This window comes from Dermochelys coriacea, chromosome 2 (assembly GCF_009764565.3).
Source record: "Dermochelys coriacea isolate rDerCor1 chromosome 2, rDerCor1.pri.v4, whole genome shotgun sequence".
NCBI classification, from domain to species: Eukaryota; Metazoa; Chordata; order Testudines; family Dermochelyidae; genus Dermochelys; species Dermochelys coriacea.
Genome location: NC_050069.1, coordinates 172,920,786 through 172,948,530, shown reverse-complemented (window position 1 = coordinate 172,948,530; position 27,745 = coordinate 172,920,786). Strand labels below are relative to the sequence as shown.

Sequence of the window (27,745 nt, the reverse complement as noted above, 5' to 3'; positions counted from 1 at the left end):
TGTGGAAGCCCTGGCCGTGCCAGAAGAGCGCCCATTGACTGTTCTGCCTTGGGGCCTGGAATTGCTGTCTGTGGGCCTGGTAGAGACATCTGAACATGATGGCATTCAGAGAGAGGATTTCCTGTTAGACATGGTGGAAATTTGGGTACCTGTATTATGCTGTCCTTTCTTCACTCCTTAATACTTGATAACTCTGCAAACACTGCTTTAATCCAGGGCCTGAATTATGAACAGACTGTAACAGATATCCTGAGACTCTGTAGAGAGACTGAAGGGTGGAAAACTGCTCAGAAAGGTCCCCAAAAGGAGCAGTTGAATTTCTTTAATTCATACAAATATGACAAAATAGTAATATGGTAAATTTTAATACATGTGGGGATCAAAGGATGACCCAGGGAAAAATAGTGCTTCTGTGGAGAGGGATATTTGTCAGATGCCAGTCAGATGACAATATTTTTTAAAAAAAAATCCTTTTCAAGGCATTGATTCTGAAAACAAACACATGCTTAACTTTCAGCATGTGCTGAGTCCCATGAACTTGAACTTCAAGCACGTAAGTAAGGGCTGCAGTATTGGGGCCAATATTGGCAGGATTTACGAGGATTAGAATGAAGGGAGGAGAAATCGGAAACTTTAAATTTGTTCATTGTCAAACTAGAGCATCCCCCCAAGCTTGACTTGACAGGCAGTGACATTTGAATTTGTAAGTTTGGCCTATTTCACAATTAAGGCAGGAGACTGAGATAAGTCCCCTCCCTCCCCCTCCCACCCCCATGTTAAAGAAGGCAAGAAGAAAGGAAATAAAAGGAGGGCATCTGTCCTTTGGACAACAATATTCATTCCAACATTAGCATAAGGGTCGGCAAACGCCTAGTCCTAAAGTTTGGAACACATTATTTTGAGTGTGATTCAAGTGCAAATACCCTTTCATTTATTTTTATAAGTTTCCAGTAAAAACAAAAATTCATTACAAGTTTGAATATTTGCAAACCATATGGTCTTATGTAGTAAAAATCACCAGTTGTCAAGCCTATTGTAAGAAGGTTGATTACTGTAAAGTCTTCAGTATTGTAGTTGCATATATTTACAAAATTTGCCATTTTTATTGCACCACATTATAAATTATGAAAATAGGAAAATGGCTCACCATGGTGTCATTTTATGTGCTCCATTAATTTGGGGCTAGAGGTTTTATTTAAATGTAAATACTAACCTTTCAGTTCCATTTGTTTAGACACTAAATTATAGGTACATCTCACTGTAGCTAAAATATCACTAGTGGGCAAAATTTTGCCATGTTGGTCACCTAATGACCTGAAGAGAGAACTGAGTTTGAATGTGAAGACCAAATTTATCATAATTTATTGGTTGGTGAGTGGTTATTGCCACTACACCATGTTTTGAATCCACTCTATGGATTTATTTGTCACTCCTCTAGTTTTCTGATCCTAAATATCTGTTAGATTAAGTGCATAGAATTTTTTGGATATTAGAAAAAGAATACACTGAAAAAATGAAGTGGACTCTTCTGAGTCATAAATCCTAAAATGTATTTCTTTAGATTATTCCCTAAACTACCTAAAATATGACAATAGCAAGAGTTTAAATTTTTGTTAGTTTATTTTCAGAAAGAGAATGAGTATGAGACCACAGAAATATCTCAAGGTATCATTTTTCATAAATTGGTCACATAGCGGTTGGGGGAATTGAGTATTGGTAATGGTTTCTTGATTTAATTGCAGAGGAATATATACATCTTTCCTCTACATGCAAGTGTTAGAATCTTATTTGTATTACTGTGTTGCCCAGGAGCCCTAATCATAGACCAGCATCCTGTTGTGGTAGGCACAGCACAAAAACAGAACAAAAAGACAGTCCTGTCCCAAAGAGCTTACCATCTCGTATAAGATGAGATGCAACAAATGGATACAGGTGGATGGAGAGTCATCTTGGCATTTGTGCAATGTGCCTCAGGTGGCATGTGACCATCAATTTGGTCGGCTGGTTGAATCATTAGCTTCCCTGGCCCATGCTGGGTACTGATGGGGAGTGCGACGTGAATGCTGATCCATGCCTCCCGGACGAGGAGTAAAAGGAAATTGGCAATATTGGTCAGCATTATAGACAGTGGTCTCAGCGCACCAGCAGCCTAAATACTGTCAACGTTTTTTGTGGGCTTCGTGGCAAAGGAGGGATTGGAAGGAGGACAACAAAGTAGCTTTGCAGCTGTTTACCGGGAGTGTCTCCCAAACATGTGGGGCAGGATGGGAGCCACCATGAAGGTACTTGTTTGAAAATGTAACAAGTGGGCGATGGAGGCTGATGACAGACTAATCACAGGTGGAAAATTAACCGTTTTATACTGAATAAGAGATGATAGGTTATGAAGGGCATTGAAAGTGAAGACAAGTAGCTTATGCTTGATACAACCGGGAAGAAGGAACTAGTAAAGAGATGCAAAGAGAAGGGTGTCATGGTCAAAGTGACAGGCTAGGAAAAAAATGTTTTCAGCAGCCTTCTGAATGGATATCAGTGGGGCAAGATGGCCTTTGTCAAGGCCAGAACATAGTCTGGGTGTAAGGATGTAGAGAGAGGTCAGAGTCAAAGATGACTGTGGGCTCAGAGCCAGAAAAAGTGGAGCAAAGGAGTAGTGCTCTCATGGGGAGCTGGCCCAGAGTGGTGACTACTACAGCTTTTGTAACAAGTAGCATGTCATTGGAGGGAGCTGTGACCATTATTCAACTTCCCCAGCTACTCCCCTTTAGAGGAGTGCAGAACCTCTGTAGCCTTTGCTTACAGATAAACAACTTCTCTGTTCTGGCTGTCTCCTCATTAGTGTCCAAGCAGTAGAAAGGACTGCCTTTGTTTGTGCTTTGTCCTCCTGCACAAGAGCAGCCACAAGTTGTAGGAGCAACCACACAGTGCTGAGTCTTATGTGCTTTCTTCCAAAGGTGATTCTTAGCTGGTGTAAATCAATATAACTCCACTGAAGCCAATGAAACTAGATCAATTTATCCTAGTTGACGTTCTGGCCTGGAGAGTAAATAGCCTATGATTTGCCTACACTTGGTTTACTATTCTAAAGAATAATATGAGTGATTACATAAGCATTTATTCATATTATTTTAAAGATGTAATTGATGTTCTTTGCTGTACGATGTGCGTCAGTAATGCATTAAGACTAGGTGCCAAGTTGTCTTACCTTATAAATGGTGCCTCTCCACTGACTTCAAAAGAATTTTGCCCATGTACAGCAAAATTTTGGCCAGCAGAAGATTTGGCCTGAGAAGTCGTCTTAATTTACTCCACACAGATGTACACATCCTGCAATCAGATTTGATCTCTCAAGAATAACTGTAAAGAAATTAAGATTAACTACTATAATTTTGTTTGAAGAATAAATACAAAAGATATTATCTTTCTCAGTTTCCTAATGCATATTAAACTCTTGCATTAGGGTTGTTTTTTCTTTGTAGTCATTAATTTGGTCCTTCCTCATATTTTTAATAACAGAAACATCTGTTTCTTCTTGTTCAATCAAAGTGATTACCTCAAGAGTTTTACTTTTAAAATTTAAAAGAAATTCTGAATAGACTGTTTCATTAGCATATTTAATTTGCATATGAAACTAGCTTTCTGAGCATTCCGAAAGGGAATTGTAGAGGTGGCATACTTAAAGCTCTTTTTTATTAAGTTATTTAAGAATTTTCTAAAGTTAGGTACAGAAAAAATAAGACCAGGAATATATATACATACACACACTGATCTCAGAGAAAATAAATTAAATCACAGGAAGGTTTCTAAATACACACGTGTGGCTCAGGAATGTGCTGCAGTCTAACCTTGTTGAATCAAAACTCTGGTTTGGGAAAGCCATCTTCCACCTTTGATTTCAATACAGCCTTAGTGTATCAGGTATTCTCAGTTAAACTGGATTTTTTTGTTCAGTCAGAATACTTTTTATGAAATACTAATCATCTCCCTACGCACAAAGTACACAAGAGACTAGTGCAGGGGTAGGCAACTTATGGCACATGTGCAAAGGTGGCACACAAGCTGATTTTCAGTGGCACGCACACTGCCCGGGTCCTGGCCACCAGTCCGGGGGCGCTGCATTTTAATTTAATTTTAAATGAAGCTTCTTAAACATTTTAAAAATCTTATGTACTTTACATACAACAGTTTAGTTATAGACTTATAGAAAGAGACCTTCTAAAAATGTTAAAATGTATTACTGGCACATGAAACCCTTAAATTAGAGTGAATAAATGAAGACTCGGCACATGACTTCTGAAAGGTTGCCAATCTCTGAACTAGTGCATTCAAAAATGTGCCATTGCAACTTGCACAGAACTTGTCCTCCTGTGGAACCATTTACTGTGAAACTCAGTAATAGTTTTCAGAGTGGGAGCCGTGTTGGTCTGTATCAGCAAAAAAAAACCTGAGGAGCACTTGTGGCACTTTAGAGACTAACAAATTTATTTGGGCATAAGCTTTCGTGATCTAAAACCCACACATGCATACATCTGATGAAGTGGATTTTTGCCCACGAAAGCTTATGCCCAAATAAATTTTAGTCTCTAAGGTGCCACAAGTACTCATTGTTTTTTTTCAGTAATAGTTTCTCTTGGAACACCACATGGCCATATAAGGAAAAGGATGTTGATACAGCTGCCCTCAAAACATACAGCAGTGGACAGAAACTCTACTGGGGAGAAAGTGTTATTTTTGTTACAAGATTGGTAGTGGGGGGTGAAATCGCTTTGCTTCAAAAACGGGTTTGTGGTGCCAAAGAGCTGTCCCAGTAAGCATCTATATCTAGGAGCATTAAGGAATTTCACAGAAAAATCATGGTCAACAGAGGAACTATAGGTAAAAGGTGAAAAGTAGTAATTAGACATGTGGCAATAGGAGCCAAAACAAATATGAGTGCCACTGTCATACCATACAGCAGAGGTTCTCAACCTATTTAGCATTGTGAGTTCCATAGATGACGCACAATGTGTTATTTGGGCCACAGGTTGAGAACGCGCACACACACACACACACACACACACACACACACACACACACACACACACACACACACACACTAGCCATTCAGCTCTGCACTGCCAGCCTTCTCCTCCTCCTCAGGGGTAGACATGTAGCACACTGACCTCCTGTCCAGAAACACCCTCCCCACAGACCCATATGTCCAGCACCACCCACCCAGAGACCCTTCCACATTGCGGAGGCAGGTGCGGAGCCCCAGTTAAAACCTGGGGGTGCTGCAGCACCCATCTCCCCACACTGCTAGTTCCCAGGACTATACTGCCCAGCACCCTCGAACCCCATCACTGCCCAGAGTCCCTCCCAAAAAACTTCCCTAGAGACCCACTCTCCTGCACCAGCTCAGCTGCTGGCAGGAGCTCCCCAGCAGGATTGCCTGATGCCATCTCCTCCCTCAGCTGGCCCTGGCCCCTGCCAGACTGGAGCGTCAAATTTTGAATTTTTTTTAGCACATTGCTGAGCCGCAGCTGTGTGCTAATTAGGCGGCATGTGGCCCACAGGCCGTGGGTTGAGAACCACTGCAATACAGGCTTAGCAGGTAGTTGGTTTGCAGTCAGTTGCAAACTGCATCAAATTAGAGACTGATCTATGAAACAAACTGGGTGATAGAACAGACATTTAGGAGAGAATACTTCTATTGAGGCAAATCACCAATACAAAAGCCCTGTCTCCAAACACCATCAGTAGGCTACGTCCTTAGCCACTACATACACACAAAGGCAGAGTGAGTGAAACCGGAAACTGTTGCCCAAGGCATAGGCGCCAACTTTTCCTGGTGCGGTGGGTGCTCCCGCCCCCTGCCCCACCCTACCTGCCCCCATTCCAATCCCTTCCCCAAAGTCTCTGCTCCCTCCCTGCTCCACTGGACTCTTTCCAAAAATCCCCGCCCCGGCCCCGCCTCTCCCCCAACATGCCGCGTTCCTCCTCCTCCCCCTTTCCTCCCAGCCCTTGCCACTGCAAAACAGATGTTTCACGGTGGGAAGCGCCTGGAGCTAGGGGGAGAAGCAGTGTGCTCAGGAGAGGAGGTGGAGGCGAGCTGGGGTGGAGAGCTGGGGTGGGGGGCGGGACGGGGAGCTGCCAGTGTGTGCAGAGCATCCACCAATTTTTTTTTCCCCATGAGTGCTCCAGCCCCAGAGCACCATGGAGTCAGTGCCTATGGCCCAAGTAGCTTGTAGTTTTGTAATTTGCAGATTCTGGGCCTCCCTGCACTACTACTTGCATATACACAGCACAGGCCATGCCACACTATCTCTGTGCTTCTACAGAGTATGCATTGGCAAGAGTGTACAGTACACAGTGCTTTTTTTTTCCTCTGGCCATACTTGCTTTGCTATTGACCTCACCAACTTCTTCAGTGAACTGCTTGTGAGGTGCATTGTCCTTGTTTAACTGCACATTGGGACAGCATAACAGAGCTATTATCCTGGAGTAATTCCACCCCCTTTAAGTGGTATAGCATAAACCTTTTTTATTTGCTTGTGCAACACTAGACAGGTGGGATCACTAGGCTCTAAAGTTATAAGAATGAACTGATATTTAGAAATAAGTAAATATGGGTTTTATTCCTCACTTAAATGTGACATAGGGCTTGTCTACACTGGCACTTTACAGCGCTGCAACTTTCTTACTCGGGGGTGTGAAAAAACCACATGGTTAAAAGTAAAACAGCCAAATACCACTACCACCATTTCACTAGTTAGTCTTAAAATTAACATTGCCCCTTTTTGACTAAAGCCAAAGTTTGGGGCCATGGGAGATGTTCTTGTTCAAAGTAGAAATTGATGTTGTCTGGTATCTTTTTTGATGCAATCCTGTTGATTTACAAGACATGTACAAAGTCATGTGTTTCTGAAGCAAGAGGAACCAAGAACAAAAGGAGCAATTTCTTAGCTTACAGTTCCAAGCCTCTTTAATCAACAGACCCAAAAGCTGTCTCTCTAACTTTTTTCCAGGTCTCACAGTTTTAACAGACTACTTCTTGGCTTTCTTGCTTTTTCCATCTGTCTCTCTCTCTGTTCTTGTCTTTTTTTTTTTCAGTCTTTTGACTCTTTTTTCCCTCCCCCACATCCCTTCCTCATACCTATCCAATACTCAGCCTAAAGCTCCACACACACGCTCCTTTTTTTTCCCCTTAGGCTTACATTTATGTTAATTGAAGAAAGTATTCAGACCTATCAGTCTCAATGGGATTTTAACTCTATCAATAACAAGGTTTTATCCAGCTCATAACAATATACTACCTTCTCGGTTTGAAAAGAAAGCAATTTACCATACAGAAACAGTAGAAAACATTACAAATTCAAAATCTCCCAACCATAAACACATAATTACCACAAATATCTCCAATTCTAAGAAGAGAGACAATCTGTAGTATTTCCAATACCTCTGGGTGGTAACTGTTGGCAAATACTGACATTTTGGAGGTGTCCGCTACAGGCAGAATGTAATTACCCAGCTTGCAGTTTGTCAAAAACATCAAGGGTTAAATTCTGAGGTCTGGTAAATGGTGGCACAAGCTAGAATAATATCTTAACCTCTCTGCTGTGAGTGATGCCACTGTTCCTCACCCTGCTCCTGACTCACCGCTGTTCACTGGGCCGTGCCGCCCCCGCCTGGGAATAAGTCAGTCAGGAGGACTCTGTGCAGCCATGGCATTTAAAGCAAAGCACCTGTGGAACAGGAAGTAGCAATTCACCGAATTAGAATTACCTTGACAAGTCGCAATGTAAAGTCCCTTCAGAAGGTCTGTGCTGACTTGCTCAGAGGTGCCAAAGAAAAGAATCTAAAAGTGAAGGGACCTGTTCACATGTCTACTAAGACTCTATGAATCACTACTAGGAAAACAGCTTGTGGTGAAGTTTCTAAGACCTGAGATCATTTCCAAATGTGTATCCACAAGTGTCTTAATCTCTTGTAGTTACTTTCTAAATTCTTCCTTCTTTGAGAAAATGATATTGACTTACTTCAACAAATATTCACACTCATGCTAATGTGCAACTGTAACCCTCACATCTTCTGGGTATGGTGTTCTGTTCCACCTAGTGGCCCTGAGACCACTTTAGAGATAGATTAATGAGTCTGCTCTACAGCCTTAGCTAAGAGGCATACTGCTTTTAGCTCATGCACTATGCTCCGGAAGCCTCAGGTTTGATACCACCCGCTGACGACCAGGGTCTGTCAGTGTTACACAACTCACCTCACCGTTTTCATCCCCTTTGAATTTGGCAAGAGGATTTTAAAATGTTTGTTTATGCAAAAAATTTAATGACCCTGTAATGTGCACAAGTTCAGTTCATGGGAACAATGAATGATCTGGTACAAGTCCAAATAGATTTTTAAATGATCAGCCATATGAATCTACAAAATCATGATGCCACATTTTAACTATGCCCAGATATTTATGAGCAGCTTTGTTTGTTGTAGTTTTTTTTTTAATGACAATTTTGGGTTGGAGCCTTGTGAAACAACCAGGTTTTCTTCCCCCTGCAGTTTTTCTTTGTGGAACCTGAGATTATTTTTTTAATGAGCAGAAATTAATTGTGAAACTTCAACACTTGTTAGCAAAACATTTTTGTGTTTTAAAGAAATTGCTTTCCCCTCCCCCACAAACATATCAGTCATTTTGCATTTTCATGAAAACCTGAAAAAAAACTGAAACAAAACTACAAAAATGTTTTTTGCAAACCATGTTCTGCTGTTCATGCATCTGGCAACCCCATCCATTCATGAAGTAGATTCCTTTTTTAAAGTTAGATAATACTGTTAGTGAGATTCTGCCCCCTACTCACATTGAGTGGTACTCCACAAGTAGTGCCATTGAAATCAACATGTTAAAGACTTGCAGAAACTGGCCCTATTATTTAAACAGTCTGTTTGGAAAATGCTGCTCCATTCCAGAGGAACTCCTGAACTATTCAGCAACCCTCTATTTCTCCCTTTACTTACACTGAACACTGCAGTCTCATAATTTACAGATTTTTGGGGTGCGGAGTGTAATGGTTGTTAATTAAGTATGAAGCAAAATAGATGTATATCTATTACATCCAAAGGTTACAACCTCTATTCTTATCAAGACCTGGTGTATCTTTATCTGCTAAACTGAATGCATAGAAGCAACAGAAAAAGAACACCTTTAAAGATAACAGGGTGTCACTAGAGTTTAGTGTTTGCCATGAACACCATCTATTATATGAAAGGCTATGGTTGTTAAAATCTTTGGTGCATGGATAATAATCCTTTTAGTGTTTTGACTTATCCATTTTATTAGATCCAATGTTATGATGCATCATATTTAGTTTTAAAGACAATTCACTTGCACTATGGTATTGTATTGTGTTTTATCTATTGTGTACTGTTAATGTGATTCAGTAACTGAGTCTGAAGAATACGTTTGTGATACGTGATACAGTGCATTCGAAATGTCAAAAAGAAAATATTTGAAATTAAGTTTCATTAGATAGCATGCTGCTTAACAGACATGATATGGCTTATGTGTATAGAAATGATCATAATGAAAAGTACTGATTAATTCAATGAACAATCTCATTAGCCTACAGTACCAGTCCAGACAGTCAAGTAACATGACCTCATACTAGCAGATGGGTACCCAGGCACAAAACTTTTATATCAGCTCCCTATAGAGGAAGCTGAAGACTAAGTAGATAAGTCCTCTTCATTTGTACCAGCAGATAGAGGCTACTGCTTAGCTAAGCTTAAGGGTTTGCGTGGTTGGTTTTTTTGCAATGACTTTATGATCATTGTCTTTCTTTATTTCTAACACCATTTTATATTGACAGGATTTGTTTTTGAATAAGGCTTCCCTTTAAGACTTTCTTCTTCTTTTCTCATTTTCCTTCCCCTTATGTTGGTACCAAGCACTCATTAGAGGCAAGAATCAGACATATGTCCTCTGTTTTTATAATTATATTATAATTATAATTATATTATACCTATTCCTATAATTATATTATACCTATTATAATTAAATGGACATATAAATATTTTTCTTTTGAGTTTGGTTGTAGATACAGTAAAGGATATTCCTTTTCCAGTTAAACATTGAATATGACCTTTTGATGAGTGAAATGTGTTTGCTTTAAAGCAATTGTATACTTTTGCATGATGAATGAGCAGTCCGAAAGTTGCATTCATGATAATAATTGATTTCATATTTACTTTTACAAGAATGTCTAGATGTCCCAATCCACACTAGGTCCTTGTACAAAACTTGTGTCACATGCCTGGCGCTTAGAATTGATGCAATAAACACATTTAAATAAGTAAATAATGAACTCAAAGTTCCACCCTTTCTTTTCCTTCCAGGCTCAGGACTCAACGATGGGCAATGGCATGAAATACGGTTTCTAGCTAAGGAAAACTTTGCTGTCCTCACTATTGATGGAGATGAAGCCTCAGCAGTTCGAACAAACAGTCCTCTGCAAGTTAAAACTGGGGAGAAATATTTCTTTGGAGGTAAAAACTGCAGTATTAGCATATCTGCTTAGTGCTGTCCTTTTGTTTTCTATACAATAGATAAATGTGGATATTAGGGTGAAACTCAGTCCTCATAGAGTGTTAGTATTTTGGATCTTATACAAGTGGCTTAGGTAATGACTGCCCCCCAAAAAATCTACTTTGTTTTATTAGCCTTTCTTTCCCTCATGCACGGCAGTTCCCAAAACTATACGAGATGCTTAATCCTACTTTCTGAGGAGCGCATTCCCAAATCCACTTTTTTGAAGCTTAAAATCTGTTGGTGAAAGTTTGGCACAGAGGCAGAACCCTGTAGTAAGGGTGGCACAAAGCTGGTTGCATCTTACTGGGAGCTCCCTGATGCCACTTTCTGAAAAGGTACATCATACTGTCTCCACGATATGGAACTGGTTACACTAGCTAGTGTGGAGTTGGAGTATGGACCTGCTTCTTCCTCTTTTGATCCGTGATTCAGGAACACATTCCTATTTAGGACAGGACTTAACCATGTGTTTAACTTTAAGCATGTGCTTAAGTACTGTTGGAGTCGATGGAATGTAAGTGCATGCTTAGCGTCGAGACTGTGTTGAATATGGATGGACTTAAGCACATATTTGACTGTTTTTCAAAATTGGGGCTTTAGGTTGACTAACACTATGAGGCAGGAGTAGTCCATGTACTCCAGTAAGGTTAAGACTACAACTGTTAAAAGCCCTGAGCGAAGGCAACTTCTTTTGCTCTCCCACACCATCTTGTGTTACCTGCCAGGGTAGAGAATTTTGTTTTTAATTTCAAAAAGCCTATTTCATTGTAGATACATGATTATAATACACTGTTTTAGATTAAATTGTGCGTATGTCAGCTATCTTATTTTATCACATTCAGTAATGGCCTGCCCACGCAGTCTTTACTCAGACAAATCTCCCATTTGAGATCGAACACTGAGATCAATGGAATTTTTGCACTGATTGATCCAAAGGTAATGTGAGTTTGTACATCAGGACACTGGGCATAAAATAAATTGTAGGGTTTTTTTAATAGAAATGTGCCGTGTTTTTAAACCGGCTATTTTAATCTTGCAAGCTGAACAGCTAATGGGGAAAAAAAAAAGTACTATATATGCTCCTGTTACTCCAAGGATAGAAAAGTTACTGAGATTATGTTTTTTAGTGCCCAAAGCCGAAAACGAAAAATCCTTTCGAGATTCTCATTTCATTATCTCTCATCTGTGAAATCATTAAAAATATATATGTAAATTAGTGTTTAAATAGTCTTACAAAAACGTATATACGCTTTATTAAGAATAGCTCTAATCCTCTTGATAATCTATGCCACAAATTTCTGTGAAACCTCATGGTAGTGATGATAATGAAAAGCACTTCTTGACAGCTAACACCTGGCATAGTTTAATCTGGCAATATTTATAATAAAAGTTCACCTGTCACAAAAGTTAACCAGTGTTCATTCACCCTGTCTCTGCAACTCCTTGTGGTCATCCATCTTTCCCTGTGTCCCTATTACTTCAGCCAATGTCTAGGTCATGCATCTTACAGTGTTGTCTCAACCAAGAGCCCCAACATAGCCAACTACCTCACACAATATTTTGGAAGGTTGTTTTCCATTCAAGAACGTACTGCTCTGACTTTACCTCAAAATAATTAGGGACTTAGATGGTCTCACTGAAACAAGTTATGAAGGAAGAGAAAAATGAGATTTAAATAAAAAACTAATATGCCTAACACCTTGTGTGAAAAAGCTTATCTAGATAGGTATAAACCATGTCGTTAAAAGAATAAGCAATATTTTATATTTCTGGAGACTGCATCCTTTCTCCCTGGCATGTCTTTTATCCTTTGACCCTTTGACTTTGATCTTGTGATAGACAGACAGCATGTAGTCTGAAGGTAGATATTGTTTCCCTTTCCACTCACTGTCAAGTTTCTGATGTCATCCCATTTCTTCTGTGATCATTTTGATATTAAAGGTTAATTTATAATTCCAGAACCCCTCCCCCCATAAAATGCTGTCCTCCGTAGGATAAGGGAGTCTCACATCAACTGTCTTTTGTATGGTTTCAGAGTAGCAGCCGTGTTAGTCTGTATTCGCAAAAAGAAAAGCAGTACTTGTGGCACCTTAGAGACTAACAAATTTATTAGAGCATAAGCTTTCGTGAGCTACAGCTCACTTCATCGGATGCATTTGGTGGAAAAAACAGAGGAGAGATTTATATACACACACACAGAGAATATAAAACAATGGGTTTATCATACACACTGTAAGGAGAGTGCTCACTTAAGATAAGCCATCACCAGCAGCGGGGGGGGGGGAAGGAGAAAAACCTTTCATGGTGACAAGCAAGGTAGGCTAATTCCAGCAGTTAACAAGAATATCAGAGGAACAGTGGGAGGTGGGGGGCCCACCCCCCACTGTTCCTCTGATATTCTTGTTAACTGCTGGAATTAGCCTACCTTGCTTGTCACCATGAAAGGTTTTCTTCCTTCCCCCCGCCCCCCTGCTGCTGGTGATGGCTTATCTTAGTGTGTATGATAAACCCATTGTTTCATGTTCTGTGTGTGTGTATATAAATCTCTCCTCTGTTTTTTCCACCAAATGCATCTGATGAAGTGAGCTGTAGCTCACGAAAGCTTATGCTCTAATAAATTTGTTAGTCTCTAAGGTGCCACAAGTACTGCTTTTCTTTTTGTCTTTTGTATGTTTCCCAGATCTGTTCAGCATTGCACTTGTTGCTTTGGATCAACAGTATGTGTCCTCTTTTACAACTTGAAGTTCTTTTGAAGATGTATCCAAAGAACAGATATTTTGCATACCTTGTGTCCAAACTGGTTTCCAAATAAGCACCCTTCACTCAATACCACACTTTTGCATTTTAATTGTCCTGGCAAGTGTCTTGAACACAAAGCAAGATTGCTTTCTGAGGGACATGTCTGTTTCAACTTTTCTCAACACTAATGCTGCTTTATATCAACTATAAATTACTGACAGTTTAAAGTCAATCTCTTGCATAAATATGTTAAAAAATCTAGACAATATTTTCACAAATTGCTGCAAACAGCAAGGGGTATTCCCTTTCTATGGAGGTATTCCCCTCTACTTCTTTTTTTTCTACATTAGTTTTCTGATCTTTGGCTGTGTGTGTTTTGTGGGCAGTAAGACTGAGAAGAATTGGGAAAGTGAAGCTTGTATTCTCTTTTTGCACTGTTCAATAATTGTTCTATTTTCACTGAAGTCAGGAGGCGTTTTGCCATTCACTTTAGCAGGAGAAAGATCTGACCCCAATGTGTCAAGTATGTATCTCTTTTTTTTTTTCCTCTGCAGAATATTCATGGCCAGTCAGTCAGCAAAGGGATAGTTTGATTCTCCCCCAAATTCAAGGGCATAGAAAATGTTTGTTGTTCACTAATGGATGACTAGCCAAAATCATTATCTGGGTGATAGCTAAAGATGTTTCAGATGTTTAAAGGAAGGCTAGATAGATAAGTGCCTTGCTGGAGAACTGAGTAAAACAGTTATAGGTATTCTATTGAGACTTTGGAAATTATTTTCCAGGGGTACTATCACAAATCTGAAAATCAGATAAGCTCTGGTTCTATTAATACCAATACTATCTCTCCCCCCCCCCTTGTTAAAATGTGCCTGGGAGGTTTAGAGATCTCCCTTGACAACTTTTCACCTCCAAATGAGCTTTCTTTCTGGACACTTTGACTTCTACAGCATCAATTCTCCAACAGCTTTGTCTCCCTAAGACTAGTTAATATTTACTATTTTCTTTTTGTCATTGACCACACTGTTTTGTCAGGTTGATCGTGCTACCAGAATTGCCAGTTGGCCAGATGCTATGTGACATGCACATCATATTCATGTACTATTGTCATTTGATCTGATATGTCCTTTATGATCTAAGGGGGAAGAAAAAAGAGAAGGAGGAGGAAAGATGCATGGAGTTAATAGACTGATATTTAAATATCCCAAAGATAGTTTGGCACATTGAGATTGTTCTTACAAAGACTGTAAAATTTTTCTAGGAGTCTCTGATAACAAATGCTATCCTAATTATATTTTTCCTATGTTATCCTTGAAAAAGCTACATAAATGTCATTTCTCATATATTCAAACTTTCCCCAGTGGGATTTCAAAACAAGTCTGTTATGCTAATGCCTTAAAAAAAAACACGTAAGTTGGGATGGTTGTTCTTTGTTTACCAAGATTTTAAAAATTGCTTTTTTCAGCACAGGAATAAAGCATTTTTGAAAATATAAATTGTAGAATGAATAGCAAAGTAATTAAATACAGTAATTTACCCACCAGATTGACTCTATTTTTGTGAGTATTACTATCGAGTTATACTGTCATCAGTAGTATTGCACTATATTTTCCCATGGAAATTTTTCCTTGAAAATTAACATTGAAAATGCACGTTCATATTTAGTGAAAATAGCTTTTGCATTGAAAACATGCCAAGGGTGCATTGTTGATCGGAAAATAGATACTTTAGTTTAAATTGGTAATTAATTAAAATTCACATGAGGGGAAGGAAACAATCATATGAAATGGCAACAGTTTTCAGGCAAAATAAAATAAAACTGAATTTCACAAGGTTCTCATTCTCAGGAGTATCTATGAAAGTCTACAGTTTTACTTCTTTAAATTCTGTTTCAGGCTTCTTGATGATTCACTCTGACATGGCTGCTCAGACAATGAAGGAGGGTAAGGGTTCCAACATGGCTGTGCAGGTCTTAGCTGAGTCACAAATCAGGGGCCAAGGATGGGGGAAAGCAGGCTCTGAGGATGCTACTTACTTGTGTTCTGCGGGCAAAGAGGTGTAATCAGGGCAAGAAGAAGCAAGGTATAGGCAATGCTGCAATAGGTTGGTCTCTTGGCTGGACATGAAAAGAGTAGCATGCTGCCCCTGGTAATGACCTGCCCCATCTGGTAGTGGTTCCTCACTAGCCTCTCAAGTGAAATAGCAATTCTGAAAAAATCATGACTCAGGCACTCCTTTGAATCAAAATTCCTTTTGGAGCTGGCCCTTCCATAAAACTGAGAATAAATTTGCAATCTAGCCCTTAGTTTGGATGGAATTGTTTGTCCTTGGTAGACTACACAGCCACCAAAATGTTTTCACAATATATCATGATTAGTATTAAGGCAAAGCTCTGAATATAGGCAGCTAACAGGAGAGTTTCAGAAGGCATAGCTGTGGACTCTGTGTTTGGAGGTAGCAGGACTTAGTGAATGTTGTGTTTGCTTGTTTTCTCTCTCCCTCTGTACAGGCTGCATAGCCATGCTTTGGCTTCCCGAGTAAGCAGCTGAAATAGGTTTGTTTGTTGGTGCATTGGCAGAGGTGAAAATAAGCCGATATGCCCCAGTACGGCGTACTGGTAAGAGCCGGTGTACCGTACCAGGACCGGCTTTCCGAGAGGGCAATTTAAAGCCCTGGGGCAGCGACGGCGGGAGTGCAGCGGGGATTTAAAGGGCCCTGGAGCTCCAGCCCCCGCTACCCTCCCGGAGCCCTTTAAATCCCCGTCTAAGCCCTGCGGGGTGGGCCAGAGCTCTGGCGGGGATTTAAAGAGCCCTGGAGCTCCAGCCACTGCTACTGCTCCGGCCCTTTAAATCCCCGCGGGAGCCCTGCTGCCAAAGCCCTGGGGTAGTGGCGGCAGAGCTCCGGAGGGGATTTAAAGGGCCGGGGCAGTAGCGGCTGCTAGAGCCCCAGGGCCCTTTAAATCCCCGATGGAGCCCAGCCACCGCTACCCCAGGGCTCGGGCAGCAGGGCTCAGGCAGGGATTTAAAGGGCTCAGGGCTCTGGCAGCTGCTACCACAGCGGAGCCCAAGGCCCTTTAAAGCTCTGCCAGAGCCCCAGGGTAGCGGTGGCAGCCAGGAGCCCCCAGGGCTCCTCAGTGATTTAAAGGGCCCGGGGCTCTGCTGCGGTAGCGGCAGCTGGAGCCTTGGGCCCTTTAAATCGCCCCCAGGGCTCCCAGCCACCACTACCGCAGCTGGAGCACTGGTCCTTTTAAATCAAGATTTAAAGGGCCCGGGGATTTAAGGCCACACCTCTTCCGATTGAGGCCATGCCTCTTCCGGTTGAGGCCACGCCGCCGCTCAGGACTCCGGCGTACTGGTAAGTCCTCTAACTTACTTTCACCCCTGTGCATTGGTAAAGTCCATGAGGCTCTGACCCTTGGAGCTTTGATCAGTCCCACTGTTTGCAGTCTGAGTGGTTGGTTGCTCCCTGGTGGTGTGGGGCAGAAGTGACCTATGCTGAGCAGGGAGACTTGGTATGAAAAGTCACTTGCTAGGCAAACTCAAGAGCTGAGAACAGAGGCAGTAACAGGAGAGTGAGGGAGCTTGTAGAAGGAATGTAAGAAGTTGATGAAGTTATGGTCTGACTTAAAAACATTGTGTTTGGTACCAAAATGAAAATTTATCATGTACTAACTAACTATACAAACTACCGTATACTAACAGTATTCTATGGTCTGGAAGTTAGTTTGTGATTTCTGTACCACGTTGCTAACTTTTCTAGTTTTGATATATTGCACTGAGTCATAAGCGGGTTGTGGGTTTTTTGTGCCTAAGAGTAAATCATTTTCAGTGCACATATTGTCTGTCTCTTTCTCTCTCCCTCTGTACTTCTCTTATGTCTCTCAGTAGATACTGAGATATTCTCCAGGGAAAGACAGAAATTATTGTTTTATTCAAATCTATAAATTAAGGAAAGCTGTGTTAAAGGTTGTGTGTTTCGGGTATGTGTGTATTTGGTGGGGTGGGTGGGTGCTAATTGTTGAGTCAGTCTCCCTTTAAGAGTCTGTAATTCTCTCACTTAATTCCCTTGCTTTCTTTTCATGGGGTTGGGGGATTGAAAGGAGTAAGCTTCCCTTTCCTGCAAAGTCTCTAGAGAATTATGTTGCTTTGTTGTTTTCCAATTATGTGCATAAAATGAAAGGGAAGAATAGAGGAAGTGAATTGCAAAGTGAAAATGAGTCCATTAACCCTGACAGAAATTGTTTACACCTTTAGAGATAAGGGGCTTTCAGAAGGCTTTTTAAGCTTGCACCAAAGCACCTGATAGTTGCCCAATGCCCAGAGGAAAGATTTGATTAGGGACACTATTTTCAATTCCAGTTATAAAACATTCTTTTTACATTTTCTCTTTTTTCACTGGCTTATATATGGGAGAGTTTTAGTGCTACTAGTAATCCTACAGTGATAGCAAAGATATGCAGTGAGCATCTGTCAGTCCACTACTTCTCTTTTCTTTTCTGACAAGCTAAGCTTTAGATGAATGGACTACATGGCAAGTTTCCTGTGGGACATTGGTCTGTGGCTTATAGTAATTTCTTGGCTGCTGTATGAGTGTACAAAATGCACTGTGGATGGAATCTTATCTATGTAGCCGGACTCGTTTGTTTCTGAAAGCTGGGTTGATATAATTTCCCCTCGGGTTTGGTTGGAGGGATAAAAAGAGAAGCAATGAAAGAAAACACCTTTGTCTGTGTTCAGCACACTGATTTTTTTCTATGTGTGAGTCCTTCCTTCTTGAAAACCTGTCATCCACTGTGTGTGTGTGTGTGTGTGTGTGTGTGTGTGTGTGTGTGTGAGGCACATAGAATTTTGTCATGTTATCTATTGTCAGACTCTGAATCATGTTATAGACATGACCAGTCTTAAGTATTGCCATTGGGTTTGAAAACTTCCATACTGGCAAGATCAAATGTATATCAGGTAGCAAGGATTCATGGGATTTTTGCTAGCTCATGATATACTACAAAGATGGCCGTTTAATTAATATATATCAGATGTTATATAGCAAAAGAAGATATTCAGCCAGTCACAACCTAGATCATCTATTTGATCAATGGTACTGAAAGCCTTATTGTTCTAATAGTCAAATTGTCAAAACATGCAGCTTCTCATACCCACAAATAATAGTCTGGATGTATGTTAATCGTCATTTGCATATGCACATATTGGTGAAGAGTGCAAGTGCATTTCTTGCAGATACAAGAATAACAGCATGATTTTAAAATTGTATGGACAACTTTAAAGCTGTATGGACATGATTCTTCTGTGAGTTCTCACAATGCAAATTCAAAAGAACTCAATGCAGAATCTGACCAGAGTGTCTTGGTCACATCATTCCTCCAGCTCACTCTCACAAACAGGTGCACACAGGAGTGATGGAAATAAAGGAACTAGCAATGGAACTTTTTAAAAAAATCTACTCTCATATTGTTCAATAGAAGAATAAAAATGCAGAAGTATAGAACTTTGAAACTCTCACAAAGCAAGAAAAACTGTATTTAACTTTTGTTTCTTCTCTCTTCTTTGGATCTTCATTTGTCTTGTATGATAGGAAAAGCATGACTCCTGTGATTACAAATACTTGAGCCTCACTTTATTATTTAATGAATGAAAAAATGCCTCCTCCACCATGAACATTGACACTAAATTCATCTGCACTTTGGTTATGGAACCTGCAGAACTGGTGGGCATTGGGGTTCAAAGTGGCAGTAGCCATTAACTCTTGTGATTTTTATACCATTTCATCACATTTAGGTTTTGTTCCATACATGCAGATGTCAGAATTCTGTGGAAATTAGACTAACATGAGGCAAAGTAACATAGGCACCATGTAATTAAACTTCAGTAATGCAGACTATATTGATTGTGATGCAGTGATATGCCAGTCCATGCTGTACCCTGGCCCACTATATACTACAATGCACACAAATGCTATAAACTGGTAACCTAATTGAGCTTAGAAACAAAGACAGTCTCAGTCAGAAATCCATCTTTATCGTGTGTGTTCTCTTATCTGGGTGGGTAAATTGAGTATAGGAATGGATCTAAGTGTGGGACTTGTTGGAATAGATTGAGTTGTATGAAGCCCCATTAAAAATTAGAAATCTCTGCCAACTGCAAAATGAATGAATGAAGTTTTGAGATGTGTTCTGCTGGTTCCTCTGCCATGTGATATAAATCTGCAAACTGAGTCTGATGTTAGATGAAGCCAGCATACCCAGAAGTTTCTTAAGAAAAAAAAATCAATCAATTTTGTTGGCTTTACTCTGTCTTTCCCCTCCTCATTAACGCTGAAGCCATTCTCTATAGATAGAGGATGAAAAAGGAATACAGATTTTTTTTTAATGCATACTCCCCTCTCTTCTGTGACTTTGAAAACTAAAGCTGGAAAAGGACTAGGAAAAACCTATTATAGGTAACAATTGTGCATGACAGGGGATGGAGTAGATTCACTCATTGAGGCCTTAACATCTTTAAGTTGTGTTGGCTATATGACTTGTTTCTTTTTTTCCCATTTAGCACAATAAACATATTGTTGCCTATTTCCTGGTCAGGAACAAATTATATCAGCTGCTAGAATATTACAGTGAATCAAGTTAGAAATATATAAGAATTGCTGTACAAGATGTGACTTAGTCTATTTAGAGAGGGTTTATGAAAGAAGGACACTGCTGTACTAACTTAGAAAATATCCCAGTTTGTGGTTGACCCACCAGGGTCAACCAGTAGTTTGAATAATCATCTTCTAACAATAAAAACAAAATGGTTTATGCGCATGTTTGTTATCTAAGACTATAATCCTGAAAAAAATACACGTGAGTAGTCTCATTGACTCCAGTGTGGCTATATATGTAAAAATCTTTCCAGGATCAGGTCTAACATATTAATAGCCCCTGAAATTAGTTTTGTGGTTACTTGTGTATTTTCTAAATATTTAGAGATACCTCTCTCTCTGTTTCAAATGATGCAGCATATCTTGGAACAAAATGAGCCAGATTGTCGAAAGTATTTAGGTACACTTGTGTCTTAAGAAAAAGTATAGAAAAAGGCAAACTTTTCAAAATGGCATATTCCAGTGCTTACAAAAATGATCTTTGTGCTAAATAAAATAAAAACTAAATATAGTTACTTTAATAGCAATTACTCGCCCTTCCTCCTACCTGGTGTGTGTGTGTGTGTGTGTGTGTGTGTGTGTACTGGCTGGCTGTTTTAGTGCTGATTATAAATAATGGCTCATGTACAAAATCTGACTGGTGCCCCAGTTAAATCTGTAATTACTCTCTGCTGCTTCTACAGTATAAACTGTAGGCAGCCTCTTGATTTATAGGACTGGCGATCAATTAAATCCTAACATGCCTAAAATTCCATTTTGCCTTTAGCCGCTTGCACTGAACACAATAAATCCCATTATATGTAAGTGGTAATCTAGGTCTGCTACAAAAATATTAAAACTTCTGTAACTCATGAGTAGCTTTATAGGGTTTATATTTTTTCCAAAATATGGATATTGGCTCATAGCAGTCAGTGGATTAAAGCTGATCTGCCTGCTTAAATTGGCAAAACTGGACCATGAAGCAGAAATTGAATATTTAAAGTCTTGTATTTCTATTATTAATAAAGCATCGAGCTTACCTTAATAATACATTCCTGTATGAAATAATAAATTGTTGCTGAATGAGTCCCCAAAATGGGCTGTTGATAGCAACTGGTTTATTCCCCTAGATTATATATTGTCATTTTACAAGCGTAAAATACTGTTTGAATTACCAAAATGCGTCTGCTTGAATTTAGCTTGAGGTGGAAAAAGTTTTGGTAATGCAGTGCTGAATGTTTAATGTTAAGAGTTCGTAAAGGGGAATTAAATTCTTCACCACCAAATTATGAGACTATTGGAACATTTTGAGTTATTAATTCTGAAAGATGCAGTCATTCTGCTTATTAATGGAGTTGCCAAAATCCATAAGTTTATTTTTCTCCCTCTACGTTGGCGCAACTTACCTGTAACTAGATAATTGTCATAATTTTAAATGTATATATGTGAATGAAAAGGAAGAGGTACAGGCAGTGTTTTCCCTGACATTTTTCTCCAGGGTGATTTTCAGAGCAAATGATTACAAAGCTAGCTGCACCTCTTTATCCTTTCTGGTCTTTGAGTGCATCCCCTGGGGTGTTAGGCCTTCTAACAGTTCTAGTTAGGATGGAATTTTGCAGTTTTCTTACTCCTAGACTGGGTCTTGGACTACAATACCCTGAGTACCAACTATTGTTACTCTGACTGAGTTTGGACACCTGTGGTTCTTCCCCATGGGAATCTTTAACCAAACAGCTTCCTTAAAATCAAAGTACTGTTTAAGTAAGTAAGAACAATGTACTCTATTAGAGAAAAATAGGATTTTTGAAACAACAGTCTACACATGTCTTTTACCAATGCCCTACCATCCTTAGATAGTGATCAAAGCATGCCTAGCTTCTTCAGAAACCCCAATGTGTTCCTGTGTCTCAGGGCTTGTCTACACTGGCAAGTTTTGTCAATGAAACTAATGGCAACAAGGAAAAATAGACAAAAGCAAAGTTGCCAAAGCGTGTCTACATTTGTTCCCTCTGTCGACAGATCATGTCCACATTTGAGGCACCTTTGTCGACAGTGAGAACAATGGAGTGTAGGTATGTATCCCACAGTACCTGGTGACACCATCCATTGCTAGGTGTTATGGAAATGTGGAAACAGAGCGCGGCGCATCCTTGGATGTGCAAAATGTATCGTTTTCTGTCCCACCCCTCCAATGGTTTCTGGCTTCTTTTCGTGCTACTTTTCCAACTCTCATTCTTTTGTAGTTCACGCCAGCATCTGCACTGAGAGAGGATGGATCTCGCACTTCTTTCCTATTCTCTGCTAACTGTTAGGACATCGTGCATGGCAGCCCAGTTACTTGCAAAGTTAGCAGGGGATGACTCTCAGGCACCCCATATGGACAGCAGCAACTTATCAGTGCTTTGTGCGTTCACAGAGTAGCTGCATACAGTAGACCGTCACTTTCGGGCTAGGGAAACAAGCACTGACTGGTGGGATTGCATTGTTGTGCAGGTGTGGGATGATGACCAGTGGGTACAGAACTTTAGGATGCATAAAGCAACCTTCATGGATCTATGTGCTGAGCTGACCCCCAATCTAAGGTGTAAGGACACCAGATTGAGAGCTGCCCTTTTGGTAGAGAAGCGTGTTGTAGTTGCTGAGTGGAAGATGGCGAATCTAGACTGCTACTGGTCAGTTTCAAATCAATTTGGAGTAGGAAAGTCCGCTGTAGGAGCTATATTACTCCAAGAGTGCAGGGCAATAAATTGCATCCTGCTGCGGAGGACCTAGACTCTGGGAAATGTGCATGAAATAATGGGTGGCTTTGCAGAGATGGGTTTCCCTAACTGTGGCAGGGTGATTGATGGCGCACACATTCCAATTTTAGTGCCAGACCACCTTGCCTCTGAATACATCAATAGGAAGGGATACTTCTCCATGGCGTTGCAGGTGCTTGTGGATCATCGAGGGCATTTCATGGACAGCAGTGCAGGCTGGTCTGGAAAGGTACATGATGCATGCATCTTCAGGAACAGTGGCCTGTACAGAAAGCTGCAGTCTTGGACTTTCTTTCCAGACCACAAGTTCACAGTTAGGGATGTGGAAATTCCCACAGTAATCCTGGGAGACCCGGCTTACCCCTTACAGCCCTGGCTCATGAAGCCTTTACACAGGGCACCTGGACAGCAGCAATGAGCGTTTTAACAGGTTGAGCGGGTGCCGTGTGATAGTCAAATGTGCCTTTGGCCATTTGAAAGCTCGCTGGAGGTGTCTCAGTGGCAGTCTAGACCTTACCGAGGATAATATTCCTGTGGTTATAGCCACGTGCTGCATTTTGCATAATCTGTGTGAATCTAAGGGTGAAATGTTTGTTCAGGGTGCTTGACTGCATAGTTTGAACAGCCAGATGCTAGGACTGTCAGAGGAGCCCAGAGGGCTGCTATTAACATCAGAGAGGCTTTGAGGAACCACATTGACGACAAGAGGCAGCAACATGGCTGCTTTGGAATTGCTTCCCTGGTGCATCCATGTACAATTTTGGGGCCCAAGATCCATGCAACACAATGCTTTAGAAGCCTGTTCCCAAGGCTGAATTGATTGCTACATGCTTTTGTAGAACACAGAATAAAAATGCTTTACCATTAAATACCTTAGCCTTTATTTATCGTTAAAAAGGGCAAAACCTCACAACTGTGTGTAGCTCCAGCTATCATTGTGCAAGCTGTGAGGGGGGTGGAGTGATGGGGAAACTCAGAAGTGCTGTGAAGTGGAAAGTAAGGTGTAGGCATAGAGGGAGTGGGGCTGGCAAAGAACTGCACATCTGCATGTGCTGCGGTGGAGGTCGACCACGGATCTGCTCAGTATCAAAGACTTGAGCATCTCTGTCTGATCCTCCATAACTTTTATCATCCGCTCCATCGCTTGCCTAGCGAAAGCAGCCCTCTCTTTTCTGTCCTGTCTTTTGGCTTCCCAGCCCTCTTTGTGTTCCCTGGTCTGTCTCTCATCAACCTGCAGCACCTCCCGGAACATGTCTTCTTTGCTGCGCCTAGGGGTTTCTCTTATTGGCCAAAGCCGGTCTGTGGGGGTGTGTGGTGTGTTCCTCTGTGTTCTGGTCTGTGCTGAACAGCAGAAGGATTGTTATATTCCAGCAAATGATTGAAACATTTTAGTAAAAAGGGCAGTAGAAGTAGAAGTCACTTTCTCTCCGAGACTCTAGGCAGGCACACAGCTCCGCGAGCAACCTAATCATGGTGAGTGTCGGGAGCGGGGGGAAGGCGGTTGTGTGTACAGACAAAAAGGTCATGGCTTGTAGGGAAGCTTTGCAGGGAACACATTCTAAAATTATCCCACACTTTCACAGGCAGCCAACCTGCTGGCTGACGTCTCGCTGCCGCAGGTAACCAGAGAAACCAGGGCACAACTGGTGAATGCTTGCGGCTTTCACCCCAGTCTATATGCAGCTCAGCTTTGTGCTACTTTGGTCCCGGCTCCGGTGATTGCTGAATGGCATGATACGGTTTCCTACAATGGGGGAACTAACAAGGCTGCAATTCCTTGGAATCTGCAACAGAGGATTAACAAGTACCTCTTGGAAACTTTCCAGAGCCTCTCTCTGGAGGATTCCCTGCAGGTCTCAATGTCCATTGACACCCTGCTTGGCCATGCAGATTAGCTACATAGGGCAATGTCCAGCTCACAGAAAACACTAATTGCCTTCCACTTTTCAATTCCCTACACAAGCCACAGCAACTTACCCAGCGTCTCATCTGCTTCCTGTTCCCCATTGAGCACTTCTAAAGCGGAGAAAAGTTCCTGGCTGCCTGCCCCACCAGGCAACCTTGCTGGGAGTACCACATCCTCTTCTAGTTCGACTTCTTCATCCAGAATTTCAGCCTCCAAGTTACCCCCTCTTTCTGCTGCCTGCAAAGTATCCACGGGGCTATCAGCGATGGAGGTGGGGGTCACCACCGAGGATAGCATTCAGCTCCTTATAGAAGCAGCAGGTCTTAGGTGCGCCATTGGAGCGATTGTTCGCCTTATGGTATGCCTGTCTCAGCTCCTTTATCTTTGCTCTACACTGCTGCATGTCCCGATCATAGCCCTTTTCACACAAGCCTCAAGAAACTTGCCCATACGTGTCCCGATTCCTACGGGTCAGTCACAACTGCTCATGAACAGACTCCTCTTCCCATATACTGATTGGATCCAACAACTCAGCGGTGATCCAAGCGGGAGCATGTTTGGTGTGATAGCCAGTCATGCTTACCTGGGAAGCCAGCAAGCAGGAAATGAGATTTAAAATTCGCAGGGCTTGCCAGGGGGAGGGGTGGGTTGGGTTCAGGCCAGCGGAGTTCAAACCGCTGATCAGAGCAGCAGCATGGGACTTGTGGGACACTTTTTGGAGACCAATAAAATCGGGGGGGAAACGATGGTGTCTGCACTGGCTGTTTGTCGACAATAAAGGGAGGGGAAAAGACAAAACTGGGCTTTTTTTTTTTTTTTTTGAAAAAAGCCCACATTGGAGTTTGGAGTATGCTGTTTCGTCACCAAAAGGCAGTTTTGTAGTCAAAAGGCATTTTGCCAGTGTAGACAGTCTGGATCCCTCTGAACTGCTCACTTGCAAAATTGTGCCTGTTAAAACCCTGTGGTTGTGGCATTGTTACATAATGACACTCTAAGTATCAGTTGATAGGTGGTTATCTGGAGCCATCTTCTTCCTGCCTCCCTGTATTTCAAACCAACCATTAGGGCAGGTCCATACTTAAAATGCTGCATCAGTGTATCTGCACTGATGTAGCTGCACTGATGTAGTACTTTAACGAAGAAGCTCTATGCTGACGAGGAAAAGCTCTCCCACCTATTTAACTACTGCCTCTTGAGAAGGTGGATTAACTATGTCGACCGGAGAAGCCCTTCCACAAGCATAATGTCTACGCCAGGGGTTAGGCTGTTATAACTACATCACTCTGCAGGTGTGGATTTTTCACACCCCTGAGCAATGTAGTTATACTGATGTAAGTCTGTAGTGTAGACCAGACCTCAGTGAGTTAAACCCAGATACTCAAACAGAAAACATCATCCCAATAACCAGGCCAACATACAGTATTCGTAAATAATTACAGGGAAGCGCCAAATCCATCACAAACACCTTTTTGCAGCAATATAGTTATACTGATATAAACCCTAGTATGGAGACATTTATACTGGTATAAAGGTTCCTTTTATATTGATGTAGCTTATTTTGGTTCCCAAACCAGAATAAACTATATCAATGTAACTGCCTCCAAAACAGAAGGGGAGGGGCATGTGTTTAGCTGTTTTAACTGTACCAATGTAATTTAAGCAGCAAAACTTTCTGATTTAGACTAGCCCTTAGCTCCATTACCCTCATGAGTATTTCCAACTACTACCTAAAACACGTCTACGTTGCTGATATTAGAAAATACTTAATCTTTATAATGTACCTGCTGGTTATTTCATTCCTCTTGTTCTTGCTGATCACAGTTCCACATCTCACTTTGTGTATTTGCAGCCAGTTTCCAGTCCTCCATTATTATTAATTATTATTTATTATTATTTTATTTTACTAAAGTTTATTTTTGAAGTATCTTTTTCAAAAGTTTGACTCTGGGAGTTTTCTGTCTTCTTTTCTGGAAAGTTGATTTCTCTGGGAAATTTTTGTTTTAAACAAATTGTGGGAGGATAGGCATTTTCAAAAGGGGCAAAATGACTTAGAAGCACAAATTTCATTGAAAGTCCATGGGATTTAATATTTTTGTTACTGACCTTGGCACAAAAAGTGGGAGTGTGCTAATAAAGTTTGCAGATGATACAAAGCTGGGAGGTATTGCCAATTCGGAGAAGGATCGGGATATTATACAGGAGGATCTGGATGACCTTGTAAACTGGAGTAATAGTAATAGGATGAAATTTAATAGTGAGAAGTGTAAGGTTATGCATTTAGGGATTAATAACAAGAACTTTAGTTATAAGTTGGGGACGCATTAATTAGAAGTAACGGAAGAGGAGAAGGACCTTGGAGTATTGGTTGATCATAGGATGACTATGAGCTGCCAATGTGATATGGCTGTGAAAAAAGCTAATGCGGTTTTGGGATGCATCAGGAGAGGCATTTCCAGTAGGGATAAGGAGGTTTTAGTACCGTTATACAAGGCACTGGTGAGACCTCACCTAGAATACTGTGTGCAGTTCTGGTCTCCCATGTTTAAAAAGGATGAATTCAAACTGGAGCAGGTACAGAGAAGGGCTACTAGGATGATCCGAGGAATGGAAAACTTGTCTTATGAAAGGAGACTTAAGGAGCTGGGCTTGTTTAGCCTAACTAAAAGAAGGTTGAGGGGAGATATGATTGCTCTCTATAAATATATCAGAGGGATAAATATAGGAGAGGGAGAGGAATTATTTAAGCTCAGCACCAATGTGGACACAAGAACAAATGGGTATAAACTGGCCACCAGGAAGTTTAGACTTGAAATCAGACGAAGGTTTTTAACCATCAGAGGAGTGAAGTTTTGGAATAACCTTCCAAGGGAAGCAGTGGGGGCAAAAGATCTATCTGGTTTTAAGATTCTACTCGATAAGTTTATGGAGGAGATGGTATGATGGGATAATGGGATTTTGGTAAGTAATTGATCTTTAAATATTCAGGGTAAATAGGCCAAATCCCCTGAGATGGGATATTAGATGGATGGGATCTGATTTACTATAGAAAACTCTTTCCTGGGTATCTGGCTGGTGAATCTTGCCCATGTGCTCAGGGTTTGGCTGATTGCCATGTTTGGGGTCAGGAGGGAGTTTTCCTCCAGG

The 27,745-nt window shown here is 41.0% G+C and overlaps 1 protein-coding gene across 1 annotated transcript in view; it reads left to right on the top strand.

Moving 5' to 3' along the window:
• The window catches only part of CNTNAP2 (contactin associated protein 2), a 1,664,903-nt gene that overhangs the window by 950,346 nt on the left and 686,812 nt on the right, over positions 1-27,745 (top strand). The window contains exon 9 of the mRNA XM_038391157.1: positions 10,375-10,524. Coding sequence (XP_038247085.1) covers positions 10,375-10,524 — 150 coding nt within the window. The remainder of the gene's footprint in view (positions 1-10,374; positions 10,525-27,745) is intronic.